This window comes from Calypte anna, chromosome 19, assembly GCF_003957555.1.
Source record: "Calypte anna isolate BGI_N300 chromosome 19, bCalAnn1_v1.p, whole genome shotgun sequence".
Taxonomy (NCBI): domain Eukaryota; kingdom Metazoa; phylum Chordata; class Aves; order Apodiformes; family Trochilidae; genus Calypte; species Calypte anna.
In genome coordinates, this window is record NC_044264.1 from 3,394,280 (window position 1) to 3,408,950 (window position 14,671).

At 43.7% G+C, this 14,671-nt stretch overlaps 1 protein-coding gene across 1 annotated transcript in view; it reads left to right on the forward strand.

Moving 5' to 3' along the window:
• The window catches only part of TYW1B (tRNA-yW synthesizing protein 1 homolog B), a 104,299-nt gene that overhangs the window by 5,482 nt on the left and 84,146 nt on the right, over positions 1-14,671 (forward strand). Inside the window, 2 exon segments of the mRNA XM_030462417.1 lie at positions 580-702; positions 13,510-13,636. Coding sequence (XP_030318277.1) covers positions 580-702; positions 13,510-13,636 — 250 coding nt within the window.

Genomic DNA, 14,671 nt, shown 5'->3' on the forward strand with positions numbered 1-14,671 from the left:
TCTGCTGCTGGCACAGGAGGAATAAATGTTGCTGTTACACCAGTGCTGTTGTGCTGTACCTCAGCTCTGTACAGAAAGGGAGACAACTTTTCTGTTCTGTGAAGAGTTTGACTTGGAAAACAGATCTTTCATTTCTTGTTCATTCAGGCACTTGGAATTCAAGGGGTTTGGGCTTCCAGATTGTTGTGTTCAGTGGGAGCTGGATCCTCTGCATTGCTTCTGGTGTGATCAGACAGACACATGAGGGAGATGGAGCCAGGACATCTGGACTGAGTTTCAGGTGGCTTCTGGGCTACAGAACCCTTTAAAAATACACTCTGGTAAAAGTTCCAAGTTTAAATGCATCTTCTATACTGTCTGTATAGGGTCTAGTTGGAGGGGAGAGTAAAATTAGAGCTGTTAGAGAATCTGTTCAGAAACTGCACCTCATACCCAGTATTCAGGTTGTTGGTTGACTCTTTTTTCTTTTTCAGCATTCTCTTCCAGATGTGGGAGCTGATTTCTCTGGTTAGCATAGATGAAGGTCTTGTGTTTAGCATTCAGATACATTCCTGATTTAGTTTTTTTTCTCTTACACAGGCAGAAGAGTTGTTTGAAAGCAGTAGTGAGGAGGAGGCTGATGCTCTGGAAGCTGGAGGTTCAAGTTCTGTCATTGATGTGGAAGATCTTGGCAATATCATGAGCCACATGAAGAAAGAAAAGGTACAAAGGTTCTGTTCTCATTGTTGCAGTCAGTGTAGAACTGTCAGGTCTCTGTCACTGATTAAAATATTACCTGCTGAATCTGTAGGGTCTAATTAGAGTAAAATATGAGCTATGGGAGAACTTGGCCTCCCAAGAACATAGTTAGAGGTGTTTTGGATGCAGTAACTAACTGTGACCTGTTCACTGAGCAGATGCTGCAATGGTATCTTGTTATTTTCAGTCTGAGAAAAAATTGCTTCTGCAGCAAACACCGAACTCTGAACGTGCATCTCTGCCACTGTGATTTGCACTCCAGGGTCTGAACCCAAATCCTCTCCCTGTAACTGTGGGTATGTCAGCTGAAATGTAAGCCTGTCTTGTGCTGGGGTGTTGTGCTGAGGAGCAGAGCTGCAGCTGGGCTGGTAACACACTGCTGGGAGGAGAACTTTGGTGTTCTGCTGCTGTGTGTGCAGGTGGAGCCAGAGAGCTTGAGCTGAGCTATACTGAGCCTGCCAGAGGCAACCCCAATTCCTGCTCTATGTCAGGGTGTTACCATCTCTGTTCTCTGCTGTTCTGTTTGTGGCTTTTTGTGTGTTCAGTCTACAGGCAGGATCTACCAAACTGATTTGGTTAGCTTATAAAAAAGGATCTAAATCTAAATGGATTCTGGGTGAAGCCTTAGTGAGCTCCCCAGGCTTTTTGCTGGCAGTGGGGGAGTGCTGGCCCTGGGATGTTTTATGTTGCCATCAGCTGACTTTTTTCCCGCTTGGGGATCTTTCCATGGTGGTGCCTTTCCTCATGAAACAGAAAGATTGATGTTTGTGTGTCCCTGTGCCTCCTCTCTGCTCACCACTGGAGGTCAGTGACAAAAAGGGATGTGCTGGAGCAGTGTGCCCTGAGAGCTGCTTTGGGACCAGGGAAGGGAGATGGGATCATTCAGCAGTTTTATGAGAAATTAGGCTCTGAGTTTTCACTGACTGACAATATAACATGGCAACACCATGATCACCACTACACCAAGTGTAGTGTAAATCAGGAAAGCCAGGTATAGTCTAGTTTATGAATAAAAAGCACAACAAGAAAATGCTTCCTGCTTTCAGCCTCTCAGGCACATTGTGCTGGGGTGAGCATGGCTGAAGTCAGTGGGGTTTGTTTTTTTACCCAGGCAGTGACAGGGTTTTTGCTGCCTGCCCTATTTCCTGATGCATGTTTGAAACAATTCCCTGCTTCCTCAGTGCTCTGCTTGAGTGGTGAGAGGCCTGGATGTCAAATGCACAAGTTACTTGCTGCAAAAGTACAAATATCTCTGTCAGTCAGGTTCCTGTGGCTCTGAAGTGTCCTCCCTGACCTGAGGGACAGTTTCTGTCTGAGCACAGATGCTCTTCTCTTCATTTTCTCATCTGCTGCCTTTCCTTTGGAGGGGATACTGAACACTTGTTCTGCCTGGCAGTGAAATGTTCCTGCTTGTTCCAGCTGTTAAATCTGTGAGTGCCAGTCTGCTGTGGGACAAGGGTGAGGACTGAAGTCTGCTCTGTGCGTGGCAGTGTCTTGCCCCTTCTGATAGGAGCTGTTGTCAGCTGCTGAGACAGGAGGCCCTAAGGCTGTGGATCAACTTTTCCTTGTGACCAGTGCCACTGAGCTGTGCTGCTGTAGTCATGTCCCCTGGTTTTGGGTGAATTTTCCCTGATCTGTAGCTTTCCCTTGCTGCAGTCTGCTTTTCTGATTGCAGGTCAGAAGGGACCCTTGGCCATGACTTCCATGTAAATCCTTAGCTCTCTTGGGCAGGGCTGTGGTTTCCAGGCTGAGGCTGTAGCTGTGTCAGTGTTCCAGGAGGGAGCCTGAGCTGATGGCTGTCACTGGTGTCATCAGCTGAGGGAAAGAATGACTTTGTCCTGGTGGTGAATCTCCTGGGGAATGTGTTCATTGGCTTGCCACAGGTTTATGCAAACACTTGAATTGTAAAATGATCCTGTAGGTGAGGTTAATAATGAAAACAAATGTTGAAGACTTGATATGGAAGAGCAGGATGCTCTGCATTTATGAAAGGAAGTCATCATGATCAGGCTCTAGCTCCCAGGCAGCAGGATGCAGTTGTTTAAGTGTAGTCCATCTCTGTCTGAACTCACATCCTCATTTGAGTGGCTAGGAGTTTGTGCAGTGAGAAGTTTTCTTTCTCAGGTGAGCTGCATTGTCCCTTTAGCCAATTTTTTTTTCCACTCATGGAATGCAGAGCTGTGTAAAATTAGTCTCCCACCTTTGTTTTACACTGCTGGCTTGCAGTGATCCCTCCCAACACAGTGCTCTGGGGTTTTATATCTGAGCTATCCATACCCAGGGCAGCAAATTGAAGGAGAACCTGTGTTATATCACAGGCACCTCTTCATATGCAGTTACCTGGATTTGAAATGTCTCCAGTAGCTTCCACATGAAGTTGTGGATTTTTTTAATGTTGTGCATTAACCCCTCTGCATGTGGGCAGGGGGTAGGAGGTTGTGCAGTGCTGTTAATGTGAAATATTTCAGAGTCCAGCTTTGACTTCCTTTGCAGGCATGTGTTGCCTCTTGTGAGAAGCACTGGCAGATAAGACAGATGTGCAATCACAGACAGAATTCTTTGTTGTTCTGCCTTTTATGGGATGGCAGAGGGAGGCTGGGAAGGTGAGTGTCTCTCATAAGTGGCTGATGAAATCTCTGCAAGTGATCTTAATTTTGCATCCATCTGCTGTTGCTTGAATCAGTGGAAGTCAAGGCTGAATTTTGTTCTACAGCTTTCTTCCCCCTGTTTACAGCAGCTTCATTGCATTTTACAAAGAACTGTCCAAGACAGACCTGCTGGAGGTAGGTACTGGATCCTTGCAGTCATTTGGATCAGGCAAATAGATTTAGAGGTTCAAGGTGAATAAAAGGACCCCTCTTCCTGATCTAGTTGTAAAAGTTAAATACTCTTCCTTGGAAAATAAATGGATTTTTAAAGAGCTTCTGAGGGTAGAGGTACACAGTTCAAGGCTGTGGTGCCTCATGCACACTCAGTCTGAGCACAAAAATTGGTGCAAGGTGGCGTGGCAGCAGGAAGCCACTCAAGTATCAAATAATGACTGCTACACAGGTAAATTCCCCACTTTACTAGATCTCATGCTGTGTGGTTATAAATACTCCATAGCTGCTAAAATCCAGACCTTTTTTTTTCTAAGTAATTAAATTTCTGGAACCTCCAGAACTAAACAGCTGCAGGTGCTGTTTAGCTTCTGGACTGGACTCAGACCTTCAGCTGGTTCAGTTTCACAGTTGTGGCACAGTGACCTCCAAAGTTACTCCTCTGAAATGTGCTTATCAGGTAAAATGTCAAAACTAATGGGTATGTTTGTGGCCTGCAGGACTGCTATTAATCATAGGGACACCATTGCTTTATGTAGATTATCTCCCACAGCTGGGAGATTGTGATAAACTGGAAAGACCAACCTAGGCTTGTTCCCAGAGAATGAAATGGCTTTATTAACCTTCATGTTTATAAACTGCAGGCATGAGTAATAATAATAATACCTTTTTTTTTTTTTTAATGGGTTGGGAAGTAATAAAATGGGTCTGTTTTGTTGAGGCAATTTTGAGATTAATGTTCTTGTTTTCTAAAGCAAAAAGTTTAATGATGCTGATAGTCACATGTGCAACATAGATACACAGGAAGGGTGAAGAAACTTTGAATGAAGTTGTTTGGAATTTGATTTGAAATGGAGCAGTGAGTTTTAAGATTGACAAATTAAAAGTCAAAGATTTACAGACTGTTACTGCAGAAACTTTCAGAGTAAGCAAGAATTGTTAGCTGTCTCTTAACTGAATGGAATAAGGCTGGGATACTTGACTGCCACATTTAGAAACAGCTAAAACTGTTGGGCACATTTAGAGCTCTCCAAAAACTTTGCCTCTTAATGGATGGAAGATTCCTATAGGTAAAAATGTGTTCTTGTCTGCAACAGCTCAGTCTCTGGGATAGATTTTGATCTCTGCTACTCTGACTCAGAATTCAGTGTTGTGGAATCATTGACTCCCAGACTGGTTTGGGTTGGAAGGGACCTTAAAGCTGACCCAGTCCCAACCCTGCCATGGTCAGGGACACCTCCCACAGCCCAGGGTGCTCCAAGCCCCATCCAACCTTCAACACTGCCAGGGATGGGGCAGCCACAGCTTCTCTGGGAAACCTGGGACAGGGGCTCAGCACCCTCACACCAAAGAATTCTTCCTCATATCTCATCTCAGTCTCCCCTCTTTTAGTTTAATGCCATTACCACTTGTTCTCTCTCTCTCTCCATGCCTTGTAAAAAGTCTCTCTCCAGCTTTCTTGTAGCTCCTTCAGGTATTGCATTCTACATCTGTGGGATCCTACATTTTAAAGTAAGCTTTAAGAAATACAGTTTAACTGCTTGGCAACTACTTGTAGCACTAAAATCTGGATTCAGCATAGACACACTGCTCCCCTCTCCCTTCTTGTTTTCAAACCTTTTTTCTCTAAACCTTGGCTATTGAAAAAAAGAAAAAAAAGTAAAATGTAGTAAATGCCAGACATCCTGTATCTGACCTGTGGTTTGATACTGGCTTCCTTGTTGAGCCTTTGTAAAGGGCTTTAAGATTAGAATGAAGATTTATTTTTACCCCTAGTAGCAGATCCCATATCCCTGGCTGCTCTTCAGTCTGTTTTAGATAGATGGGTAGTGAAGCAGGAGCTGATAGATATAAAAAAATCTGGAAGTCTGAAGTCCCCTGACTTCTGGGTTTCCTCTTTATTTACAACCTCTTCTTGACCACATCTGCTTTTTGAGTTGATCAGACTTAGCCTGCAGCAGTCCAGCCCATCTGCTTCCCATTTCTCACAGACTTTATGCTGCATTTCTCAGGTGTTTATTTTTCTATGTGTTGTTTTTTGTTTTTGTTTTTGTTTTTTTTTTAAGGTTCTTGCCAGCCAAATAACACACTTGGATGTGCACAGAGCAACAACAGATGGAACCCCTGGTATTAACTAACCAGGTGGCTTTTGCCAAGTGCTTGTCCCAATTTTTGAAAGTTCCACCACCCATTGCTTTTAAGGTAGTTTTTAACAGACCATTGTACCTTTCAATTTTACCTGAGGCTGGTGCATGATAGGGAATATGGTATATCCACTCAATACCATGTTCTTTGGCCCAGTTATTTATGAGACTATTTTTGAAATAAGTTCCATTATCTGACTCAATTCTCTCTGGTGTACCATGTCTCCACAGGACTTGTTTCTCTAGGCCCAGGATAGTGTTCCGGGCTGTGGCATGAGGCACAGGATATGTTTCCAGCCATCCTGTACTTGCCTCCACCATTGTAAGCACATAGCGCTTACCCTGGCGAGTTTGAGGCAATGTGATGTAGTCGACTTGCCAGGCCTCCCCATACCTATATTTTCATGCCTACACAGAGCAACACAAGGGACTTAGCTAAAAGCCAAAGTACAGAAACAGAAAACCACCTTTATCCTGGCCCAAACCAGGACACCTGGCTCATTTGGGCTGGGTCCTTGTGACAGGCAGTATTACTAAAACAACAATTACTTGTAGGAAGAGGAGTGCTGCTTCATGTCAGTCATGGAAAAGAAGCTCTGTGGAAGAGCCCCAGGTGGGAAGCCCCAAGGCACTGCTGGAAAAGCAGCTGGTGTGGCTGTGTGCATGGAACTGTGTTGTGTGTTGAGAGGATGAAGCACCAAGTCATGGTCTGTACTTCTGGGGAGTGGGGCTTGGGGTCTCGGGCAACCCAAGGAGGGCTGTGGGATATCTGAGTTGTTCTGTTTTCCCAGTTGATGAGGTTTCCCAGTTACCTTCCAGGCAAGGAAGATTGATTATGATAGAAACCAGACAATTTCCTTTTGACTTTAAGACTATCTTTAAGCTAATCTCATGGCCTCTCATTCTCTGAAAAGCTGCCTAAGTGCTTAATATTGAATGGGCTACAGAGCAGAGCTGTTAACCTGAGTCTCAGAATCACAGAATCATAGAATGGGTTGCGTTGGAAGGAGTCTTAAGGATCATCCAGTTCTAACCCCCATGCATGGGCAGGGACACCTCCCACCAGATCAAGTTGCTCAAGACCCCATCCAGCCTGGCCTTGGAGGATTTGTATGGAGCCCACACTCAGGTAGGAGAAAGTGCATGTGAAGACTTCCCAGTGAGCACTGACTTCTGTTGGCAGGGAGCTTGCATGGAGTCTTTGGCAAAATAGTCTTCCTGGGAAGACCAATCCCAGTGGGAATTGTACTTGCATCTCTCATGGCCCCAGAGAAGGGTCAAGCTCTTCTGCTTGATGCTTTTCCTGGTGCTTCATCACCTATATCAACATTTTCATGGACATCTGCTTTCCTGTGTTAGAAGAATTCCAATACCAGGGGCACCTCTGGGCACTGCTGATGGCACTAGGAGCTTTCCTTTCAGCGATGGGCACTCAGGGTTGCTAATATAAAACAGCAGTCTGCAGTCCAGCCAGCTCCCTTGCTTCTAAGGGCTGGTTTTCTGAAGCAGATATTGCTACACCTCTAACTGGTGTAGCTCAGATTCACAGGAGGCTTCTTGAAATACAGAAAATTAGTGCAGAATCAAAATTCATCACCCTTTTTTCTTTTTTTTTTCCTCTTTTTTTTTTTTTTTTTTTTTTTTATGTATTTGTGGCATTTTGGGCATTTCAAAGATTGGTGTTGAAATGAAATGCCCTTTTAGATCTTAACTGTGAGCCTAAGAAAGAAATGATGGAGTGGAGAAGTCTTTACAGAGCCATTTAAAAAAAAATAAATCTGTAAAATGTGGCAAGATGCTGTGAAAGGGTGTGTGCTGTGTACTCTGTGGCAATGCAGAATAGGCTGAAGTGGAAAATCTTCCTGGGTGTAGGCTGGGATTTCAGGCCACTTGTTGAATCTTATTACCTGGATTTTAGTTGTGATTATTGTAGCACAGAAGGAAGGAATAAAAATGTGAGTGTGGCCTAATTTTTAAATATAAGTCAGTCACTTTTGGGTGGAGGCTGACACATTTTTAGTTGTGATTCTTTTGTTTCCTTTGAAAATCAATCTTCTTTATGGTGTGTCCAAGGAAGCTTTCCAAATCAAACAAATGTCAGCAGAATCATGCAGCACAATGTGAAATGGAATTGTGGTTTAACAACACCTTGTAAAAATGTTCCCTACAGCAAAGCAGTGGTGTTACAGCTCAGTGAAGCAATCTTAAAACTCCCCCTGTAGCTGTGCAAATGTAACTTTAGAGTTGTGATCTGGGAATTTTTTTAGCCTTGAGGATTCTGGCTGATCTTGAACATTATAAGAAAATGGATGTTGGTGGATCATTTATCCTACTGTTTTTCATAGTAGACATCTGGTGCCCTTTCAGGCTAATGTAGTTGGTTAACAGCCTAAGTCTTCTGTCATTACTTGTCTGCATGAGTTTGGGCTTTAAAATGCTGTTGTGTGTGTCCAAAAGCTCAGCACTGACTCTTCAAACAAAAGAGAAGGCAGAATTCCCTCTGCAGGGGCTGAGCTGAGGTCTCTGTGAGTAGACTTCTGCCTTTGGATGGCAGCTGGTACCTGCTGCCTTAGAACCTCAGAGTAATGCCAGGGACCCACTGCTATTCTACACCATAGCAGGGTAGACCAGCTTGTTACTGGAAATTCAGAGGTTTTATATTCCAGGAGAAAAAAAAATCTCACTCCCAAGGTTGTTTGGTTTGTTTGTGGCTTTTTGTTTCTTGCTTGTGTGGTTATTTGTTTGTTTGTGGGTTTTTTTGGCTTGGTTTTGTTGGTAACAGTCAGAACTTTTCAGAGGCTTTCCCTCTTTTATGGACACTTCTTGAAAACACATGCCATGATTTGAGCTTTTGATCAAGCCACCTCCTGTTTCAGTCCTGGCCAGGGAATTACTGAGTTCCCCATCTCTCAGCTGTCATCCTTGCAGCCCTTGGATGCTCTTTGCTTCAGGTCAGACTTTTCTGCTTAGCTGGGCAGTGGTGGGCTGAGTGGATATGTAGCCTGTGATGATGCAGACTTGTAGCTAGTTTAAATAAGATGTTTCTTGCTGTGTTTGCTGGTTACCTGATGGCTTAATCCAAATTTCCAGTCTTGTGCTCACTTTCAGATATCAAAAGCATTTTTTATTTTCTGGTGACTTACACCAGTTGACTGGTGCCTGGTGACTGACAGCAGTTGCTGTAAGATTGGCAAGGAGTTTTATCTGTGGACCGAGCAATTCTAATTGTGTCTCTTTATTATGGGTGGGTTGGGTTGGGTTGTGACAGCCCCAGCTTTGTATCTGGAGCAGGAAGGTCCCCACAGTCTGGATTCTGCTCCTCTGCTGCTGTGTTCACGAGTCTCTTTATGGAAGCTTCTCCTGTTCTTTTTCCATGTGTTTTAGTCTTCCAGGAAGGTTATTTGTAAGGAAATGTGATGTCCAATTGAGTTTCAAAAAAGACCCCTCCACGTGGTTCTTGCCTTTTGTGATGCTGACATCTGAGCATGGATTAGGGGAGAAGTTGTCAGCTCCTCACTGTCCTGTTGGCACTAGAGTTTTGCTTCCCCAGCTCTGCTTGGTGTGAACTTCAACTCTTCATTCATGTAATCCATGAACTTTAATGCTTCATTGCATCACTCCCCTAGGAAAGTTTTACTAATACTTCTTGCTGCCAGGCAGTCTTTTCCTTGCCAATGTTTTCCCTTAGCACTGCTTCTGTTAGTCCTGGCTCCAGCCCCTGCACTGTTAATGTTTTCTTAATGTTTATGCTTTTCATTTGTTAAAAGATCCTGGAGCCATTTGATGGATAAAGCTGTAAACTGTGACAAGGCCCAGGGTTCCTTCTTGCTTAACCCTGTTTCTTGTTATCTTGTTTAGCCCAGTGGTCAAGTAGGAAAGAAATTCAGTCAAAATTGGGGTATTCTGTGTGTCATTTTCTTTCCAGGAGAAAAAATTCTCAGGGATCATGTTTTTTCCAGCTGTAGCACATAAACAAATAGAGCCTTGAGGCTGAAAGGAGTAAATTAAGGTAGTGGATACTTTTCTGCATGAGTTTGCATCTTCTGATTTGCTCACTTCTGCAATCTTAGTGTGAAGAGCATTTGATGCAGATGGGGCAGCAGTGTGTGTCCCATGGGTTGTATTTGGGTGTGGCTGTGGACAGGAATATTTGCAGGAAATTCTTTCCAGCACTTGAACTTTGACTTGTCCCAGGGGCAGCAGCAGCCCTGCCTGGGCAGGGAATTCTGGAGTTCTTGCATGTGTGTGTTGGGTGCCTTCTGCTCATGAGCTCCCTGTGCCTGCCTGTAAAGCATCTTCTGCCTCTGCCTGCCTGGCAGGAGAGGGAAGAGAGCTTTGCTTTTCCTTTGCCTGCCTGGGAAGTTACCCAAAGTCCTTACACATATCACAGAAAGTGAGGGGTTGGAAGGGACCTTGAAACATCACCCAGTCCAACCTCTGCCAGAGCAGGGTCAGCTCCAGCAGGACACACAGGAACACATCCAGGTAGGTTTTTAATGTCTCCAGGGCAGGAGACTCCACAACCTCCCTGGAAAGCCTGGGCCAGAGCTCTGTCACCCTCACAGTGAAAAAATTCTTCCTAATATTTATACAGAACTGCCCATGCTCCAGTTTATAACCACTGCCCCTTGTCCTCTTGTTGGTCACCCCTGAGAAGAGCTTTGCTCCATCCTCCAGGCACTCACCCCTTACAGATTTATAAACACTGAGGTTTGGGGTTCAGTTGCTTTATTCAAATGTGCTTCTGCAGCATAACAAAACCCCTCCAGCAGGCTCCAGCAAGAGCTGTGCTGAGCCTGGTGGTACCAAGGGATGGGATTGTATTCCAAGACTTTCTCATCTGGTTGTGAGCACAGACCAGAGGATGACTCTTCAGTTTTTCAGCACTGAAGTATGTCAAGGGCATGAAAAAAGCTGGCTCTTGTCACTACTTTCTTGATTTGTTATGAAAAGACAGTAATTTGTCTTAGATTTACTACCAGGCTTTCTACTAAATGACCAAACTTGAGAAGTTGCTTTGTGCAAAGTTAACTTTGTTCTCTCCACTCAAACTCTAAATGATAGATATTAAGAATTTATAAAGCAAATCAGTAAAACTGCCAGGGCTGTGAATTCCATTTGTCACAAGAAAGATCTGAAGCCCATCACTTGCCAAACATAACAGGTCAGGTACTACAGTTCAGAGAAAACCAAATCATTATTTTGTTTATAGGCTTTCACATTAGGATGAGAGAGGGGGAAAGCATTGTCATCTCTCTGAGGGGAAAAGTCATTATTGAAATAAAGATTTCTGTGCCAACAAGGCCCATTTTATTTGTGCTTACATTTAGGTATTTCCCACAGACACTGCAGTAACAGGCAGGTAGAAATGCAAGTCCTGACATTCTGAAGGACTTTTTCCCTATCTGGAGCCTGGCTTGGGTGGGATGTTTGCCCTGAAGTCCCTTGTTGCATTTTTAATATCATGGTGTGCTTCCTAATGCATGATTGGTTTTTCTGGGAGAGTTAATGTGGCTTGGGGCTGCAGGGCAGGCAGGCTGGGTCCATCCTCTGGAATGCTTTGCTTTGGGTAGCTCACACATCTGTGCTAAGGCATTGCTTTTCCTTTTTAACTGGTTGGCTGAGCCTAGTTCAGGGTTAAACAAACCTTGTGTGAGGAGAAGCTCTTTATGGAGCTCTTTATATTTTTAATAGTTAAAAGATGAGGATTTTACCTCCTTCTTTATACATGAGGCTTTTCCAGTAATATTAATATTTTACTATTGGAGCTTCTTGCTGATAAATGAAGATCTCAAGTAATAAATGAGGTCTCAAGAAATGAGACTTTTAAACCCAGCAGCTGAGGAGTACTTAATGTGGTTAGGCTTTCAGGGAAGTCCTCATGGGTGTCAGAACCCAAGGAGAATCTGTCTGAAAATGCAGCAAGCTGAGTGAAAAGAAGTAGGTGGGAACAGATTCCTCCTTTGGTGAGGATCACATTGTGCTGCCTGCCCCACCTCAGGCACTCAGCAAAGTTCTATTCAAAATGAATAGGAAAGGTAATAACTTCTGTCCCTAGATGTTTTGTTTTCCTCATCTCTTCTTAAGTGCTTATTAGAAATTCTCTTTTGTAGTTGAACCACTGAGTGTGTATGGGGGAGGTTTTCTGGTTTGGGTTTTATTTTGTTTTTTCCTGAGATACCTTTATTTTCTAAAATTTTTTTCTTGGGTACAGAAAAAAAAAATCTGTCTAGGAACAGCTAGATTTCTTTCTCTGTTTGTAAAGAACACAGTTTGGCAAGTCAAGAGCACAGGTTTCCTTAGTGATGCTAACAGTTGGTGGGTAGACTCAAACTGGAAGCATTTGTATGAACTTCTTGATGTCTTTGGCAGAAAAGAGGCTTGGATGTAAAATAGCCTCAGTTTGGTGAAAACAAAATGTCCTCTGGCTTTTGTTTGTTGTTTATCTGTAACTCCTCTAATATTTCAAAAAAAGCCATAAAGAATTGACAGATTACAAGTTGCATGAAATATCAAAGTAATTACTCACACTTTCATGCTTCTTTGTGCAGACATGAAACAATAAATACCCAGAAGGTCTCAGAAGTGACACTCACACAGCAGAGGGATTCACAATTTCTTAGCTGCTTATGTTTCTCCTGCTAGTAACTTTATCCAAATATCATAGAATCATAGAATCATAGAATCCTTGGGGTTGGAAGGGACCTCAAAAGATCATCTAGTCCAACCCCCCCTGCCAGAGCAGGGCCACCTAGAGCACTTCACATAGGAATGTGTCCAGACGGGTTTTGAATGTCTCCAGTGAAGGAGACTCCACGACCCCCCTGGGCAGCCTGTTCCAGGGCTCTGTCACCCTTACAGGAAAAAAATTTTTTCGAATATTCAACTTGAACCTCCTGTGCTCCAATTTACACCCATTACCCCTTGTCCTATCACTGGTCACCACTGAGAAAAGCCTAACTCCATCTCCTTGACACTCACCCCTTACATATTTGAAAACATTGATGAGGTCACCCCTCAGTCTCCTTTTCTCCAAACTAAAGAGACCCAGCTCCCTCAGCCTTTCCTCATAAGGGAGATGTTCCACTCCCTTAATCATCTTAGTAGCTCTGCGCTGGACTCCTGCATTTGATTTTAAATAAGCTTAACTGTGTCTTGTAAAGCAGCATTTTCTGGAAGCCAAACTTCAGCGAGATGCTGCATCTCATGTGCCTGGGGCTGACTGGAGCAGAAGGAAGAGACTTTTCTGGCAGGAATTGGGTGATGGTTGAATTTTGGTGGTGGGCTTGGCTGCCTTTCTGGGTGACTTGTGGAGAGCAAAGCTTCTGCTCTGTAAACTCGTGGGTTATCTCATTTCAGTGATGTGGTTTTCTTTCCTGTCCTGTCCTGGATAATTGTGACAATAACTGCTTGTCACTCCAGGCAGTTGTGTCAGGCACAAATGGTTTGTTCCCTTCCATTTGTGTTTTGTGGAGAGCTGAGCTTATTGTGCAATCATGTAACACTTGGGCTTAAATCCTTGAGTCCCTCTCACTCTCAGATAAGCTTCAAACACCTTGTTTCTTAAAGTGGAGAATGGTATTGCTGTGATAGTAGAACAGACTTACTGTGTTATGGGTTTTTTCTTTTAACATTTACTGTCCTAAATTACTTGTAGGGTTACTGTCTGCTCGGAAGAGAGATGAAATGCAGGATTACACAAGTGCAAGAATTCGGTTTTAAGTTTAGCAGATCCATGGCTGAACTGTACCAGAGTTTAAATTGTGATGCTTGAGTCTAAACCTTTGTAATTTGCTGTCTTTATACAGAGAGAACATGAGCTGCAGGATGGTGATGTTGGAATGAGTTTGACCCGAGAGAACACTGGGAGGAAGGAGCAAGGTGGAAAGAGAGAGATGATCACCCCTGCTCTGAGAGAAGCACTTACAAAACAAGGTGAGGTTCTGCTAAGACCAGGTGGGGGACCAGACTTTGAAGTCTCAGGGGTAGATTTTTAATAAAGCAAGTGAAAGATGGTGGTGTTTGGTAAAGATACTGCCCTGAACCCTCAGTCATGGCGGAGTTTAGGCAGGAGCTGTTTGTTTGATTGCTGCAGGAGAAGAAGCAAAAGCTTGGTGATGCTCAGTGTGATGCAAGAGGTGAGCTTATTGGAGCTCCCAGGGTTTAATGTATCTTCTTGGGCAGCTTGAGAGAGAAGATGATGATCTATATGCCTCTAGTTCCCAAAGTGTAGGTTTCTCAAAGAGTATTAAAAGATCAGCTTTGCATCTCTGTTTTGCATTTTAATCTCTTGCTTTTATTTCAGTTTCAAACTCCCATTTTGTTGCTGAAACTTTCTTTTCAGAAAAGGTAGATGAATAGGTAGGTAGATGATTTCATCAGTAGTTCTCCTGTCAGCTGCAGAGGTCAGTTTTAATGAATTTAATGCCTTTTATAAAGCAGATGGCAAGCATGAGAAGAGCTATGTTGCCAGCCCTGCAGTTCAGAAGCCTTGGTTCTAAGTGACTGAGCCAGGAGAAAGGTGAAGTGAGCTCCCCTGTGCTGCTCACATCTTTCTGATGCTTCTGAGAAGGCCCTTCTGGTTATTGCAGAGGAGGCACCTAGCTGCAGAGCTGGGCTCTGAAATTCCAGCATCATTCTGTGTGGATCCTACAGCTGTGGGATCCTCACACCTTTGTTCCCCAGGATCTCAGCTGCTCTTTGGCCAAAGCTTTTGTAGTTGTCTGGTGGTGTGTTTTGCCTGTCAAGCATCTGACATATTTGGTTGCCTTTTTTTTTTTTTTTCTTTTCATTAACTTTGGCATGACTACAAAATAAAGAACCAATCTTTAAATTTGTAGGCTGAAGGAATAAAGCAAAAGCTTAGCAAGTAGCAGCACTGTCTGTCCTCTTCTTGTCCATCATGGTGCTGCTGCTGGCTGTGACCAGGGGAGGGATTTTAAGAGGCTGCTTCAATCCATCTTTTCAGCT